The 14,865-nt window shown below is 43.4% G+C and overlaps 1 protein-coding gene across 1 annotated transcript in view; it reads right to left on the bottom strand.

Annotated features, from left to right (window-relative positions):
• The window catches only part of LOC139318287 (cytochrome P450 2J4-like), a 78,126-nt gene that overhangs the window by 50,968 nt on the left and 12,293 nt on the right, over positions 1-14,865 (bottom strand). Inside the window, exons 2-3 of the mRNA XM_070945681.1 lie at positions 13,708-13,884; positions 2,206-2,347 (exon numbers count right to left, since the gene is read on the bottom strand). Coding sequence (XP_070801782.1) covers positions 2,206-2,347; positions 13,708-13,884 — 319 coding nt within the window. The remainder of the gene's footprint in view (positions 1-2,205; positions 2,348-13,707; positions 13,885-14,865) is intronic.

Raw genomic sequence — 14,865 nt, forward strand, 5'->3', positions numbered from 1 at the left:
TAGGAGTTTTATTATTTTTTTTTTAGACATAGTAATTTAAAGTTAAGGAAGTTTTAAATTTAGCTGCTTTTATCTAAAAATATAAATAAAATAAAATTGACAGAACAATGTATCAGTAGAACTGTTCTGCCCCAGCTGCGGACCCCAAAGAACGCAGCACACACAAAGTCCGTTCAAACCTTAGTTTACTAAATAAACCAATTTTTTACAACAACCGCTGTTAATTAGCTGCATTAACAGCCACCAAGAATTCAAAGAATAATAACTGAAAGCTTACTGTGGTTGGCAGAATGCCCAGAAGCAATTTGCAGGAAGCTGATAAAATAAGCAAGACAAGACACGAAGGTATGTGAACGAAGTTGTTCCCTGCAAATTGCGTCAGTCGGTGTTCCTCCTTAAATAGGCTAAGGGAGTGGCCAATTAGCCCCAAGCCTTACTCTCGAGGAGACTTCCTCCCGAGGAGCCACTCCTGCCTTTTGGCAGCTCTGCGTGCCAAAATAAGCTGACTTTGTATAAAATATACAAAAGTATGAAGGCTATTGCTTAACGCATTGTAAGCTGCCCTGAGTCTCCGGAGAAGGGCGGCATATAAATCAAATTAAAAAAAAAAAAAAAAAACCTTGAGCCAGTCAGGATTGAACTGCCGAACTTCTGGCAGTTGGCAGAATTAGCCTGCAATACTGCATTTAACCACTGCGCCACCACGGCTCATAATAAGAATGTTAGGTTAACCTTTTCTTTCTAGATTATTGGGGAATAGTTATATTTAAACTTCATGTTAGTAAATCCTTCCTAAGGATATGATAACTTACACAGGTATCCTTTACAAAAGCAAAAATTGTATGTCTCTCTTACATACACTTTCTTCTAAAAAGAAAACACGGTTAACAAATGAAGTATTGCCGATCAAGGAAAATTATGACGATAATGTGACAGTATATGGCAAAATAAATAAATAAAATATCGCTTGAACTTACAGGAGATCTTGATTTGTTAAGATTTCAATCCTATTCCAGATTAGCTGCGAGAATTCACTGGATTCAAAAAGACCTATACGTCAGTAGACATGTCTAAAATTCCACTAAACAGAGTTACTCAGAATATGTAACAAAGTTGACTATACAGAAGGAGATGCAGTATACCCTTTCCCCAGAGGTAGGTGTCACATACTATAACAACCGGTTCGCCCAGCACCGAAAATATGCATGCGCGCCTTCCACTCATGCATGCAGCTGTTGTGGTCTGCCAGCAGCCTGCAGAGCTGGCAGTGGAGTTGGACAATAAGGAGGCTGGGGAGGACAATGGGCCAGTCCTGGAGTCAGGGGAAGGCCTGGACGAGGGCTCTGCGCCGGAGGCAGAGATGGGGCCAGGACCATCTGGGAGCGATGCGCAGATTCTGGAGCCTCCAGAGGCGGATAGCAGAGAGGCAGAGGAGCAGGAGAAGCCTGTTCCTAGTGCACGCATGCGCAGAGCTGCCAGAAGGCAAGAGCAGCTAAAGCAAAAAGGACGACTCGGGAGTAAGGCCAGGAGAAGATTGGCGCCTCCCAGAAGGCTTAAAAGAGCAGCAAAGGCTCTTGGGATCTTTGTAGGAAAGCAACGTTGCTACATTTGTTTCTTGTCAGCGTCTCTTGCTTCTGAACTTTTCCCAAGAAAAGCCTTTGGCAGGGTGCCAAAGAAGACAACGGTTGGTGATAAGGCCGAAGGACTGTTTATGAAGAATTTGTTTTGGAATTAATTTGGACTAAGCTGAGAATGAAGTAATTCTCAGCTGTTCTAATAAAATATGTTTGTTTAGGGCTGATTGTGTCTGGTAATAACTACTTGGGCCTAGGTCACAACAGTGGCTTCAAAAACACGGCAATATAGGACGGGATAGCATCGGGGCAGGTGAGTAGGCCCACCCGCTGGCCGGAACTATCAGTTCGCCCGAACCGGTCTGAACTGGCAGTAGCCCACCTCTGCCCTTCCCTCTTTGGATATACAGAATAACAGAGTTGTCCCTCTGTCTCCCAAATGCTTTTCAAATATAAAAAATAAACACATCCTGCTTGAAGTAGATTCCATTAAAGATCTAAATTGGATGATTTGGCCGAATTTTCTTATTTTAGCTGTTCATCATCATCTGCCCTATATGAATTCAAAGACTGATGACAATTCACTGCTAGAGAACACAAATTCCTTCCTCTTTCATTACGGAGCTCTCACCTTGGACATCTGAATGATTGGTGATGAAAAGCAGCGCCCACTGCAAACTGGTGGCACTTGTCTCTGTCCCGGCTATAAAAAAATCGACAATGCACTCAGCCAGATTATCTTCATCGTAGGTATTGCTGGGATCGTCCTTGCTCTGTTTAATTATTCAAAAGAAATAGCATTAGAGTGAAGATATAGATCAAACCAGTGGTAAAATGTAAAATTTGTTACTACCAGTTCTGTGGGCATGGCTTGGTGGTGGTGGGGGGGGGGGGGTAATGTGACTGGGTGGGTGTGGCCAACTTTTTTTTTTTTTTACTTTTAAAAACATTTTTTCTACAACCTTAAGAGGTTGCAGGAAAAAATGCTTATAAAAGCCTCTGACGATCAGGCAACTCAGCTGGGATCGTCAGAGGCTTTTAAAGGCATTTTTTTTTCTACAACCTCTTTGGCCGAAGAGGTTGAAGAAAAAAATGCTTTTAAAAGCCTCTGACGATCCCAGCTGAGCAGCGCAATCATCAGAGGCTTTTTTTTTTTTTTTACTTTTAAAAGCATTTTTTAGGCCGAAGAGGTTGTAGAAAAAATGCTTTTAAAAGTTTTTTAAAAAGCCTCTGATGATCGCGCGGCTCAGCTGGGCGTGGGGGGGAGGGTGGCGCAGGGATTTTTGCTACTGGTTCTCCGAACCACCCGCGGCCATCGCTACTGGATCAAGCGATCCGGTCCGAACCGGAAATATTTCACCCCTGGATCAAACATTTTCGTTGATAAGCATCTCCGCAAAGAGTTTTGAGCTGGGATGGTAATCTCTAATGCCCACCAATGGGGAGACAGGAAAAGATTATTTTGAAGCTCCTCTAGGATCCCTTTCTGGAACTGGGCCTATTCCCTTCAGGGAGGCAAAAAAAAAAAAAAAGGCAAAATGATGGAGGCAAAAGAGATGCTGAAACGGTCACAAGGGTGAAAAACAGTCATATTCCTTTTTTCAGTGCGGCTGTAACTTCGAACGATCACTAAGTGAGCTTCTGTAAATCAAGGACGATCTGTAATGTCTCATATTCCTTGGCCTTTGCTAAAGCCAGCTGAAACAATTGGCACCACTTTTCTAATCTGAATTCTAATCTGCATTGAATGATCCTAAACATTATTTTGCTAGCATGTACAATACATTACAATGCAATGCAATGCAATGCAATGCAATGCAATGCAATGCAATGCAATGCAATGCAACGCTTTATTGGCCAAGTGTGACTGAACACAAGGAATTTGCCTTTGGTGCATACGCTCTCAGTGTACATAAAAAGAAAAGTTACATTCGTTAAGAATCATAAGGGACAACACTTAATGATAGTCATAGGCAGTGGTGGGATTCAAGTAATTTAACAACCGGTTTTCTGCCCTAATGATTTCTTCCAACAACCAGTTTGCCAAACTGCTCAGAAAGTTAACAACCGGTTCTCCCGAACTGATGCGAACTGGCTGAATCCCACCACTGGTCATAGGGTACAAATAAGCAATCAAATCATACTAGGAAACAATCAATATAAATCATAAGGATACAGCAACAAGTTACAGTCATACAGTCCTAAGTGGGAGAAGATGGGTGATAGGAACCGTGGGAAGATTAATAATAATAGTAATGCAGTAATGTAGTAATTAAGTGATTACATAGACACATAATTTTCTTGTAACGATATTGGTAAACCACTGTCTTCTTCCGGATTGTTTTTAAACTTTTCAGTATAGCCTACCTACCTGGAATCTCCCAGAGATTTTCCATCCAAGTGCTAAACCCCGTCTAGCTTTTACTGAGATAGCTAGGATCTGATGACTGACGTGGTTGAAAACAACTTCATAGAGATTATTTATATGATAGGTACAGAATACAGAATAATAGAGTTGGAAGTGACCTTGGAGGTTTTCTAGTCTTTTCACTAGACTAGACATAACCAATTCCTGCAACCATTCTTCTTATGTTTTAGTCTCCAGGCCCTCGATCATTTGAGTTGTTCTTCTCTGCACTCTTTCCAAAGTCTCAACATATTTTTATAACGAGGTCAGTGGTGGGATTCACTTACCTTCCCTACCAGTTCGCAAATGTGAGCTCATGCGCCTCATCTCCGCAGGCACATGGCCTTCTGCGCATGTGCAGTGCTCGCGCATTATGGGTGGACGAAGCATCCCTCAGCCAGTGCTACCGGTTCGCCTGAACTGGACAGAACCGGCTGAATCCCACTTCTAACGAGGTGACCAAAACTGGATGAAGTATTCCAGATGTGTGGTCTTACTAAGGTTTTATACAGCAGTACTAATACTTCAAGTGATCTTGAATCTATCCCTCTGTTTATGCAACCAAAGATTCCATTAGCTTATTATTATTATTTTTTTGGATGCTGCTGCACACTGCTGGCTTATATTTAAGTGATTGTCCACTAGGACTGTCCACTAGGACACAACACCAGACATGTCCTTAAGATAGATTTCAATTGCCAATAGACCGAGCAAAATTTCTTTGTCGTTTTTTCTCAAAGTGATCCAACGAGGGGAATCAAAACCACTGTACAAACCTTCCCATCCAAAGTTATCAAGAGCGCTAAAGAAAAATCAAAGTCACTTGTAGCAAACTCTACATCAGAGGTCTTCAAACTTGGCAGCTTTAAAGACCTGTGGACTTCAACTCCCAGAATTCTCCGAACTACCTGCGGCCATCGCTACCGGATCAAGTGATCCGGTCCGAACCGGGAATATTTCACCCCTGGATCAAACGTTTTCGTTGATAAGCATCTCCGCAAAATTCTGGGAGTTGAAGTCCACAAGTCTTAAAGCTGCCAAGTTTGGGTACCTCTGCTCTACATCAAGGAACATGATATCAAGGGACATGAACAAGGCCATGTTCTTCTGCAGTCTAGAACTGGGCATCAGACCTTGGTTCTAGAGTTAGAAAGACATTTACAGCGTCTACAAGGTGATGTGAGAAATTGTGAGGAGGCATGGAGAGGAATGGAAGGGAAGTTAGATATAAAAGTAGATAGTAGGTGAGGCAATAGGCAGTTTACCTCATAAACATCAACTGAACCCAAGTGTGAAATACCTGGGAAGAAGATTTCAGATCCTTCAAAGAGACTTACTAAAAAAAAAAGGCTGGGAAAATCTGTTTATACTTCACTAAGTTTCTATATTTACTCAGATGAACATTAACAAAACCTCACTAAAATCTGTGCAGTTCTTGCTTCTTTGATCTTGTGTGTGGCTTTATACCTCTTTTTACCTCTTTGACAAGAATGTGATGACAATAGTCAAATTTGCCTGAAGAGGAAAAGAGAAATGCTTTTTAAAAAGTAAAAGAACTAAAGTAAAAAGCTCAAATCCTTGTGACCTTATGGCTATGATAATGTAGTCTCCAGAGCAGGTAGTCCTCAATTTACGACCACCATTAAGCCCAAAGTTTTTTTGTCGCTCAGTTAGAAATTTGTTAAATGAGTTTTGCCCCATTTTATGACTTTTTCTTGCCACATTTGTTAAGTGAGTCACTGCCGTTGTTAGATGAGTAACACGGTTGTTAAGTGAATCTGCCTTCCCCACTGACTTTGCCTGTCCGAAGGTCACCAAAGGAGATGACATGACCCTGGGACACTGCAACCGTCATAAATGTGAGTCAGATGTCAAGCATCTGAATGTAAATCACGTGGCCATGGAGATGCTGCAACGGTCATAAGCAGTGGTGAGTTCCTCCTGGTTCCGCCCGGTTCCGCCGAGCCGGTAGTGGTGACAATATGACATCACCGAACCGGTTCTGCCCCCCCGCCCCGCCCCCCCTGCATTATTCTTACCTTTTATTTGGCCCCACCCCCAATCTATTGCTGCCTCCTGAGTCCCAGCTGATCGGCTAGAAGGAAAAAAACTGTTTAAATTCTTGCCACGGGGCTTCAAAGGGCCGCCCTACAGCTGATCAGTGTTAAAAGGCAGTGTGGTGGTAGACCAGTGCCTCCAAAAACGAATGAGTAGACCGGTGCCTCCAAAACCAAATGAGTAGACCAATGCCTCCAAAAACAAATGAGTAGACCGATGCCTACAAAAACAAATGAGTAGACCGGTGCCTCCAAAAACAAATGAGTAGACCGGTACAGCTCTGCAAGCAGTTAAAAGCCTGGTAGACCAGTACCTCTGCTAAATCCTAAAGAATTGTCACATGACCATCAAGTCGCGCCCACAAAATAAGCCACGCCCACAGAACCGGTAGTAAAAAAAATTAGAACCCACCCCTGGTCATAAGTGTGAAAAATGATCACAAGTCACTTTTTTCAATGCCGTTGCAACTTCAGTCAATAAGCGAAATTAGCTTATTCAGTGAATAAACTGCAATTCGAGGATTACCTGTATTAGCTGTTCTTTCACATAATCAAGAATAATGAAAAGACATTTACAAAGATATTTGGGCCCAGATGGCACACTGTTTAATTGAAGATGGAATTATTATATTAAAAAATAAAAATATTATATATAAAAAAAGAGAATAATGAAAAGACCATAGTTTTTGCAGCCATCCGTAGTTGATCATGAACAAGGTCCTCAGGGCAGGACCTGGTTATATATAATTCAGATAGGAATTTCAAAGTTGTCAATACACTGGAAGAAGTTGGGAAAACGTCAAAGAAAGAAAAAAAAAGGTTGAAGCCCTTCTGCATTATTGCCGAAAACGTTCCTGGTTCTATTCCATGAATTCACTAGGAATCTAAGATGACTTGAAGGAGATTTTAAAATTCTGAGGAGATGGAGTGAATTAGGAAAGCCATCATTTTCTTAATTATCTCCAAGATAATCTGAATCGGTCCACCTGAATAGCTGTTGGTCTAACTCACGGTTCTCTTCTCAACTGCTGTCCCAGATGTTTGTGATAAATTCCATACTGAGTTTATATACTTAATAAAACGATTGATAGTCCGCCTTCTGCAGATAATGATCATTCAATGTAAGCAACCATAAATAAATTACAATAAATATGAATAAAAATCCAAGAGATTTCTAGGGTTCTTCGTATGGGGCAGATGGCACTAACAATGTGGGTTGATGGGACCGATTCATCTTTAGTTCTGGACAAGGTGGCATTTCTGTGCAATTCAGAGGTTGTCCTAGACCTGTGATGGTGAACCTATGGCACGCATAGCCATATCAGTGGGCATGCTGGCTCAGTTCCAGCATGCATATGTGCGTGCCGGCCAACTGATTTTCGTGTCTTCTGGGCCCACCAGAAGTAGGGAAACAGGTTGTTTCCTGCCTCCGGAGGGCCTGGGTTGGGGGAAGGCTCATTTTTCTTTCTCACCTGGCTCCAGGGTCTCTCTAGGAGTCTGGGGAGGGCGAAAATGGCCTTCCCCACCCCCCCAGAGGTCCTCCGGAGGCCGAAAACGCCCCATTTAACAACTTCCGGAAGTTGTCAAATGGGGCGTTTTCAGCCTTCGGAGGACCTCCACAGGGTGGGGAAGGCCGTTTTCACCCTCCCCAGACTCCTAGAGAGGCCTTGGAGGCTAGGGACAGCAAAAAAAACGGGCTTTCCGGACCTACAGAAGTTATTAAACGTGCCATTTTCGGCCTCTGGAGGACTTCTGGGGGGGTGGGGAAGACCATTTTTGCCCTCTCCAGGCTCCTAGAGGGGCCCTGGAGCCAGGTGAGAAAGAAAAATGGGCCTACTGGGCCATTGCATGCCAGGAGCGGGACGGAGGGGGGTTCGCATGCGCATGCGTGGGGGCGGGGCACATAGAATTACGGGTGTGGGCACGCATGTGTGTGACATCCCCCCCCACTCCCCACTCCTGGCATGCGATGGCAAAAAGCCATCACTGTCCTAGACCATGGACTCAATCGCATCCTGTGACGTATCGTGACTTTTTTTGCCTTTGCGGAGCCGGGGTGGGCATGGCCTGCATGTGACACATCCGGCCTGCGGGCCGCCAGTTTGACAGGCCTGTCCTAGACTTAAAACTCCTGCTTGAAGAGCAGGTGGCAGTCATGGCTAGGAGAGCCTCTACACAACTTCATGTTGTGTGCCAACTGCACCCTTTCTGGATGGTGAGTCCCTGCACCCAGTCACTCAGAAACAGGCCCCTCGTCAGTCAACAGGAGGGCTGATTTTTTTGTTGTTAGTTGCGAAGTCGTGTCCGACCCATCGCAACCCCATGGACAACGTTCCTCCAGGCCTTCCTGTGATTTACCTCTAGCTTATCAATTACTTAGAAGGGGAAGGCTGGGCAGCCCAAACAAACAACAGCCAACTATTTAATAGCCAGCCATCAACACCCCAATCAACATCCCAAAAAGCTACATACAACAGGCACCCATATAAATACCACACACAGAACAGCACACGCTTTGCTAGAGAGAAGTTCACTGAAGATGGGCTCCAGCACGAATCCGAAAGCTCAAAAGACAAAACCTCTAATCCCAGTGACCAATCCAGATAGTATCCTACAACGGTCACTCATGCCTTGGTTGTCTCCCGCTTGCATTATTCCAATACGCACTACATCGGGCTATTCTTGAAGAGTATTCAGAAGTGACAAGTGGTCCAGAATCCAGCAGCACGGACAGTTTTGGAAGCCCCTAGGATGACACGTGTAACTCTATTTTTAGGAGAACTGCTCTGGCTATTGACATGCTTCCAAATGCAATTCAACATGTGGGTTATTACCTTTAAAGACTGTTCTGACCTAGGCTTCCTAAAAAAGCATGAAGCAGAGTCTTGGTCCCAGCAAAACCCCTTTTATTTACACAACTGTGAATTCCTTTCGTTCACAGTCAGCAAGGCTTGGCAAACAGTCTTTCAGAGGAATATTTATCAACACAGACCTTATCTTGCTTGGAAAGCTGCCAGATAACTAGTTTCCAAACGCAGGGCAAGGCAAAACTTGGCACAGAGTCTCTTATAGTCACAAACAGAACTTTCCACTCTTGAAACTACCGACCGAACGAATTGTTTCCTGCAAAAGCCCACTTCCCGTTCGATCCTCTTTTGTTTCCTATGGGAGGGGCCAATCACTCCAAGGTGTGGCTTTACTCCCAAGTCGACCCTGCCTTCTTAGTTGTTCTTGTCTTCTGGCAGCTCTGTGCATGCGCACACTGGGAATGGGCTCCAGCTGTTCCTCTGCCTCACTGCTGTCTAGCTCCCTCTCTGCCTCTGATGCAGAGCCCTCGTCCGAGCTTTCCCCAGCCCCCAGGACTGGCCCCAGTTCCTCCCCAACCTCCTCACTGTCCGACTCTGCTGCCACCTCTGCTGGCCACCAGCAGGCCACAACAAAGACCTCTATGGCATGGGTCCAGGATATCTATGGAACTGTTTTTCCCCAATGGGATTGGGCCACCCCACTGCTGCTGGCAGAAGAGGCCTTCTCGGGACCCCATCAGCCAAGGAATATTGGCTGATGGGATCAAGGGGAAAAGTCCTTAATGCCATGGATATCTGTATATTTTACCACCCCGTAAACCATTCGGAGTCACGTCAAACCGCAAGATGAGCAGCAAATAAATTTAATAATAATTATGCTAATGGAACATCTTGCATCCTGTGATGATACTTTCAACACCATCAAACATCCACATCTGCCTATCCCACATTCTTGGTAAAGGACTCGAGAGGTGAATAAAAATACCAAATCGAGTCTAAACATCTAGCTGACTGTGAGACAAACCATCATCATCATCATCATCATCATCATCATCATCATGGAGACAGGCAATAATGATAATAATAAAGGGCTGTGATGGCACAGTGGTCACAATGCAGTATTGCAGGCTACCTCTGCCCACTATCAGAACATTATAAAAACAACAGAAACAAAGGCAGAATATAAAGAAAAACAGCTGGATGACAGATTAAATAGATGGAAAACCAAAGCTTTGCATGGACAGCACTTGAAAAACATTGAAGGAAAATGTGATGACAACTTTACATGGGCATGGCTTAAGATGGGAACCATCAAGAAACAAACGGAAGGTTTAATATCGCAGCACCATTGAGAGTGTCCTGACATACGGCATTCTTGCATGGTATGGGAGCAGCTCTGTAGCGGACAAAAAAGCTCTACAGAGAATCATTAAAACTGCCCAGAATATCATTGGACTCCAGCTACCAGCCCTGGACAACATCTTCGAATCTCGCTGTTTGAGGAAGTTGCATAACATTCTCAGAGACTCTTCCCATTCCTGCTTACAATCTTTTTGGACTGTTGCCTTCTGGCAGAAGATACAGAACAACTAAAACTCAGACCACACGTTTCCTGAATAGTTTTTATCCCAGAGCTATAATTGCACTCAACAATGAACTAAAGGGCCACCATCAGTGAGCTGTTGGACAATATTACTTGGTCTGTTGAGTGGATGTTTGGGTGGAGAATTGTGGTGAGTGGGAGTGTGTTTGGGGATTGTTATGTGTGTTGGACCTGGTCTTTGGGTGTTAAGTGAATTTCATTATATGGTTATACTGAGTATACACATACAATGACAATAAAGCTATTTATTATTTATTATTATTTAATACTCGTTGCTCAAGAACAAGCACTACAAACTAATGCCATGAAAGCAAAGATACAAAAATCCACCGACAATCCAAACTGCCGATTTTGCAACAACAAAGTCAAAACTGTTTCACATTTAATATGTGAATGCAGCAAAATCGCACAAACTGATTACAAAGCTAGACACGACCGAGTTGCTAAATTAATCCACTGGTCATTATGTAAAAAATATGACTTGCCTGTATCCAAAAAGTCATGGGAACATAAAGTGGAAAAAGTTATAGAAAATGAGAAGGTGAAGATCTTGTGGGACTTTCGAATACAGACAGATCGTCACTTGGAACACAACACGCCAGATATCACAGTTGTCGAAAACCGAAACGTACAATATATTGACATCGCAGTACCAACAGATGCCAGAGTCAAAGAAAAAGAACTGGAAAAAATCATGAAATATCGCGACCTGGCCATTGAAACTACACGGCTATGGATGAAACACGTAACAGTGATACCCATTGTCATCGGGGCACTTGGTACCATGTCCAAGAATTTTATAACATACATCAGCAAATTACAGCTTCCTGCAATAACACCAGCGGAACTGCAAAAAACTGCGCTACTTGGAACATCATACATCTTAAGAAGGTACTTGGTTGATACCTAGGATGCTGGCAGCAACCCGTATCAACCATTAGCACCAGTCAATGGTATTTGTGATACATTTTTGAATGTTCAGTTGACTGAGTTTCATATTTAATGAATAAAGATAATAATAATAATAATAATAATAATAATAATAATAATAATAATAATAATAATGCAAGAAAAAATCACAAAGTACCGGGACTTGCAAATTGAAGTTGAGCGACTGTGGAAAAAGAAATCGTGTGTTGTCCCGATTGTAATTGGAGCCCTCGGAGCAATACCCAAAGGGCTACTCCGCTATTTAGAAATTCTAAATTTGCCGGACTTGAACATTTTGACTCTACAAAAAAACCACCTTACTCGGAACAGCTTACATCCTCCGACGATACCTTAACAGTTCCTCGGTCCTTGGTTAGGACTCAAGCTGCTGAGCTATTAACCAGCCTCAAAGGCTGTGAATCTCACTAAAGATTTAATAATAATAATAATAATAATAATAATAATAATAATAATAATAATAAAGACAGGCCATAATAATAATAAAGGGCCGTGATGGCACAGTGGTTAGAATGCAGTATTGCAGGCTACTTCTGCCTACTATCAGGAGTTTGATCCTGACCAGCTCAGGGTTGACTCAGCCTTCCATCCTTCTGAGGTGGATAAAATGAGGATCCAGATAGTTGGGGGCAATACACTCACTTTGTAAACTGCTTAGAAAGGGCTGTAAAGCACTATGAAGTGGTATATACCGGTAAAATCTAAGTGCTATTGCTAATGGGAGCAATGAGAACTAACGTTTTTTAAAGACTTTAAGATTGGCTTTAAGTGGGTGGTGAGGCCAACCTGTTTTTAATAGTCTCGGTTTTGATTTGATTATATCTGTCTCATAAACGATTGAGAACCAGCTGGATGTCATGGTTAAGGCATTAGGCTAGAAATTGGGAAACCGTGAGTTCTGGGCCCGCCTTAGGCACGAAGCCAGTTGGGTGACCTTGGGCCAGTCACCTTCTCTCAACCCTATAAAGGAAACAACAGCAAACCTCTTTTCAAACCTTGCCAAGAAAACTGCAAGAACATATTCAGGTGGTCACAAGACCTCAAGCTTGACTCAAAAGCATGCATACCTAAAAACTTTAGTCTTTACTGTTTTCATTTTTATATGTTGGATCGTCAAGAGACCTCAGAACCCAGCAGTCTAGAACAGAGGTGTCAATCTCGATTTTATGGAGGGCCACATCAGGGGTGCTTGACCTCAGGGGGACAGGGTGGGTGTGGCCAGGGTGGGCATGGCCAGCTCAATGTCACTCGTGTTGGGGGCACCTGTGGTAGCCAAGTGCTAAGGCAGCAGACCCTCCCTCACTCTCATTATAATCTCTCTCCTTCCTTCCTTCCTTCCTTCTTCCTTCCTTCCTTCCTTCCTTCCTTCCTTCCTTCCTTCCTTCCTTCCTTCCTTTTCTTTCCCTCTTCAGTCTCCTTTCTTCTTCCTTCCCCTCTTTCCTTATTTTTCCTTCCTTGCTCTCTTCCCATCTTCCCTTCTTTTTCTTTGTCTTTCCTCTTTCCCTTTCTCCTTTCCTTTTCGCATGCTCAAATGCAAAAGGAAAAACGTTTTTCCTTTTGTTTTGTTTTTAGTTTGTTCTGCTAGCCCTCTGCCAGCATGCACGGCCCTCTCGAACTCTGTTTTCGCTGGCAGAGGCACCCTGGGCTGATCCTTTGCTGTTTCCAAGGCAGCCCTGTCGACCAGATCTAAGCATCCACACGGGCCGGATCTAGCCCAAGAGCTTGAGCTTGACACCTCTGGTCTAGAACATGGGTGTCAAACTCGATTTCATCAAGGGCCGCATTAGGGTTGTGTGTGACTTCGTGGGGGGGTGGAGGGGCATGGCCAGGGTAGGTGTGGCCAGTTCAACGTCACTTGTGTCGGGGTACCTGTGGTGGCCCAAGCACTCTGACAGCGAAAACAGGCTCCCAAGCTCCGTTTTTGCTGGCAGAGGCACTGTAGGCCGGTCCTTTGCTATTTCTAGGGAGGCCCCATGGGCCAGATCTAATCACCCCACAGGCCGGATCTTTTCCTGGGCCTTGTGTTTGACACCCCTGCCCTACGCCATTTCTGACAGATGGCAATCCAGTCTCTTCTTGAAAGCTTCCAGTGATGAAGCTCCCACAACTTCGGAAGGCAACATCTGTTCCATGGGTTGATTGTTCTCACTGTCAGAAAGTTCCTCCTCATTTCCAGGTTGAATCTCTCCTTGTTCAGTTTCCATCCATTATTCCTTGTCTGGCCTTCGGGTGCTTTGGAAAATAGCTTGACACACACACACCCCTCTGTGGCAGCCCCTCAAATATTAATCCGATGAGAGATAATACTCACTCTTTTCAACTGAAGTAGATAGTAGTCAATAAAATCTCGGGGTTCGTGCAAGGACTGGTTTTCCTTGTGCTTCTCAATTTCCTCCTTTGCCAGATCATAGATAAACTTAATGTGGGACAGTGTCTTTTGATGTGGCCCAGGAATGTGACGCATCAACCAGGGAAACACTTCATACAGCTGAAAGAGAGTAAAATCATCATCGCTGTTATAATAAGACAATCTATTTTCGATTAGGCAATTAACATTTTGCTGACAGGGATCGGACCATTGCTTGTGCCCCATGACATACAAGCTTGGGGGCAGGAACAAAATGGCGGTCACCGGAGAAGCTGCCTTGTTTTGCTGCCTTAACGAGGCCTGCACAGCACCACAGCAGGCTTCTAAACTTATAAATAGAATAGAATAGAATAGAATAGAATAGAATAGAATAGAATAGAATAGAATAGAATAGAATAGAATAGAATAGAATAGAATAGAATAGAATAGAATTTTTTATTGGCCAAATGTGATTGGACACACAAGGAATTTGTCTTGGTGAATACGCTCTCAGAGTACATAAAAGAAAAGATACATTCATCAAGAATCATAAGGTACAACACTTAATGATAGTCATAGGGAAACAGTTAATATAAATCTTAAGGATACCAGCAACAAGGTTACAGTCATGCAGTCATAAGTGGGAGGAGATGGGTGATAAGAACAATGAGAAGATGAATAGTAATGCAGATTTAGTGAATAATGTGACAGCGTTGAGGGAATTATTTGTTTAGCAGAGTGATGGCATTCAGGAAAAAAAATGTTCTTGTGTCTAGTTGTTCTGGGGTACAGTGCCCTATAGCATCATTTTGAGGGTAGGAGTTAAAACAGTGTATGTTCAGGATGCGAAGGGTCTGTAAATACTTTCACAGCCCTCTTTTTGACTCATGCAGTATACAGGTCCTCAATAGAAAGCAGGTTGGTAGCCATTGTTTTTTCTGCAGTTCTAATTATCCTCTGAAGTCTGTCTCTGTCTTGTTGGGTTGCAGAACCCAACCAGTTTGGTAAACTGCTTAGAGAGGGCTGAAAAGCACTGTGAAGTGGTATATAAGTCTAAATGCTATTGCTATGTACAGATCTCTTTAGGTGGAGCTGTTTGTCCCGGCGCTGAGTGGTAGCAAC

Source organism: Pituophis catenifer, unplaced genomic scaffold, assembly GCF_029215685.1.
Source record: "Pituophis catenifer annectens isolate HBS135680 unplaced genomic scaffold, rPitCat1.0.hap2 SCAF_6, whole genome shotgun sequence".
Lineage (NCBI taxonomy): Eukaryota > Metazoa > Chordata > Lepidosauria > Squamata > Colubridae > Pituophis > Pituophis catenifer.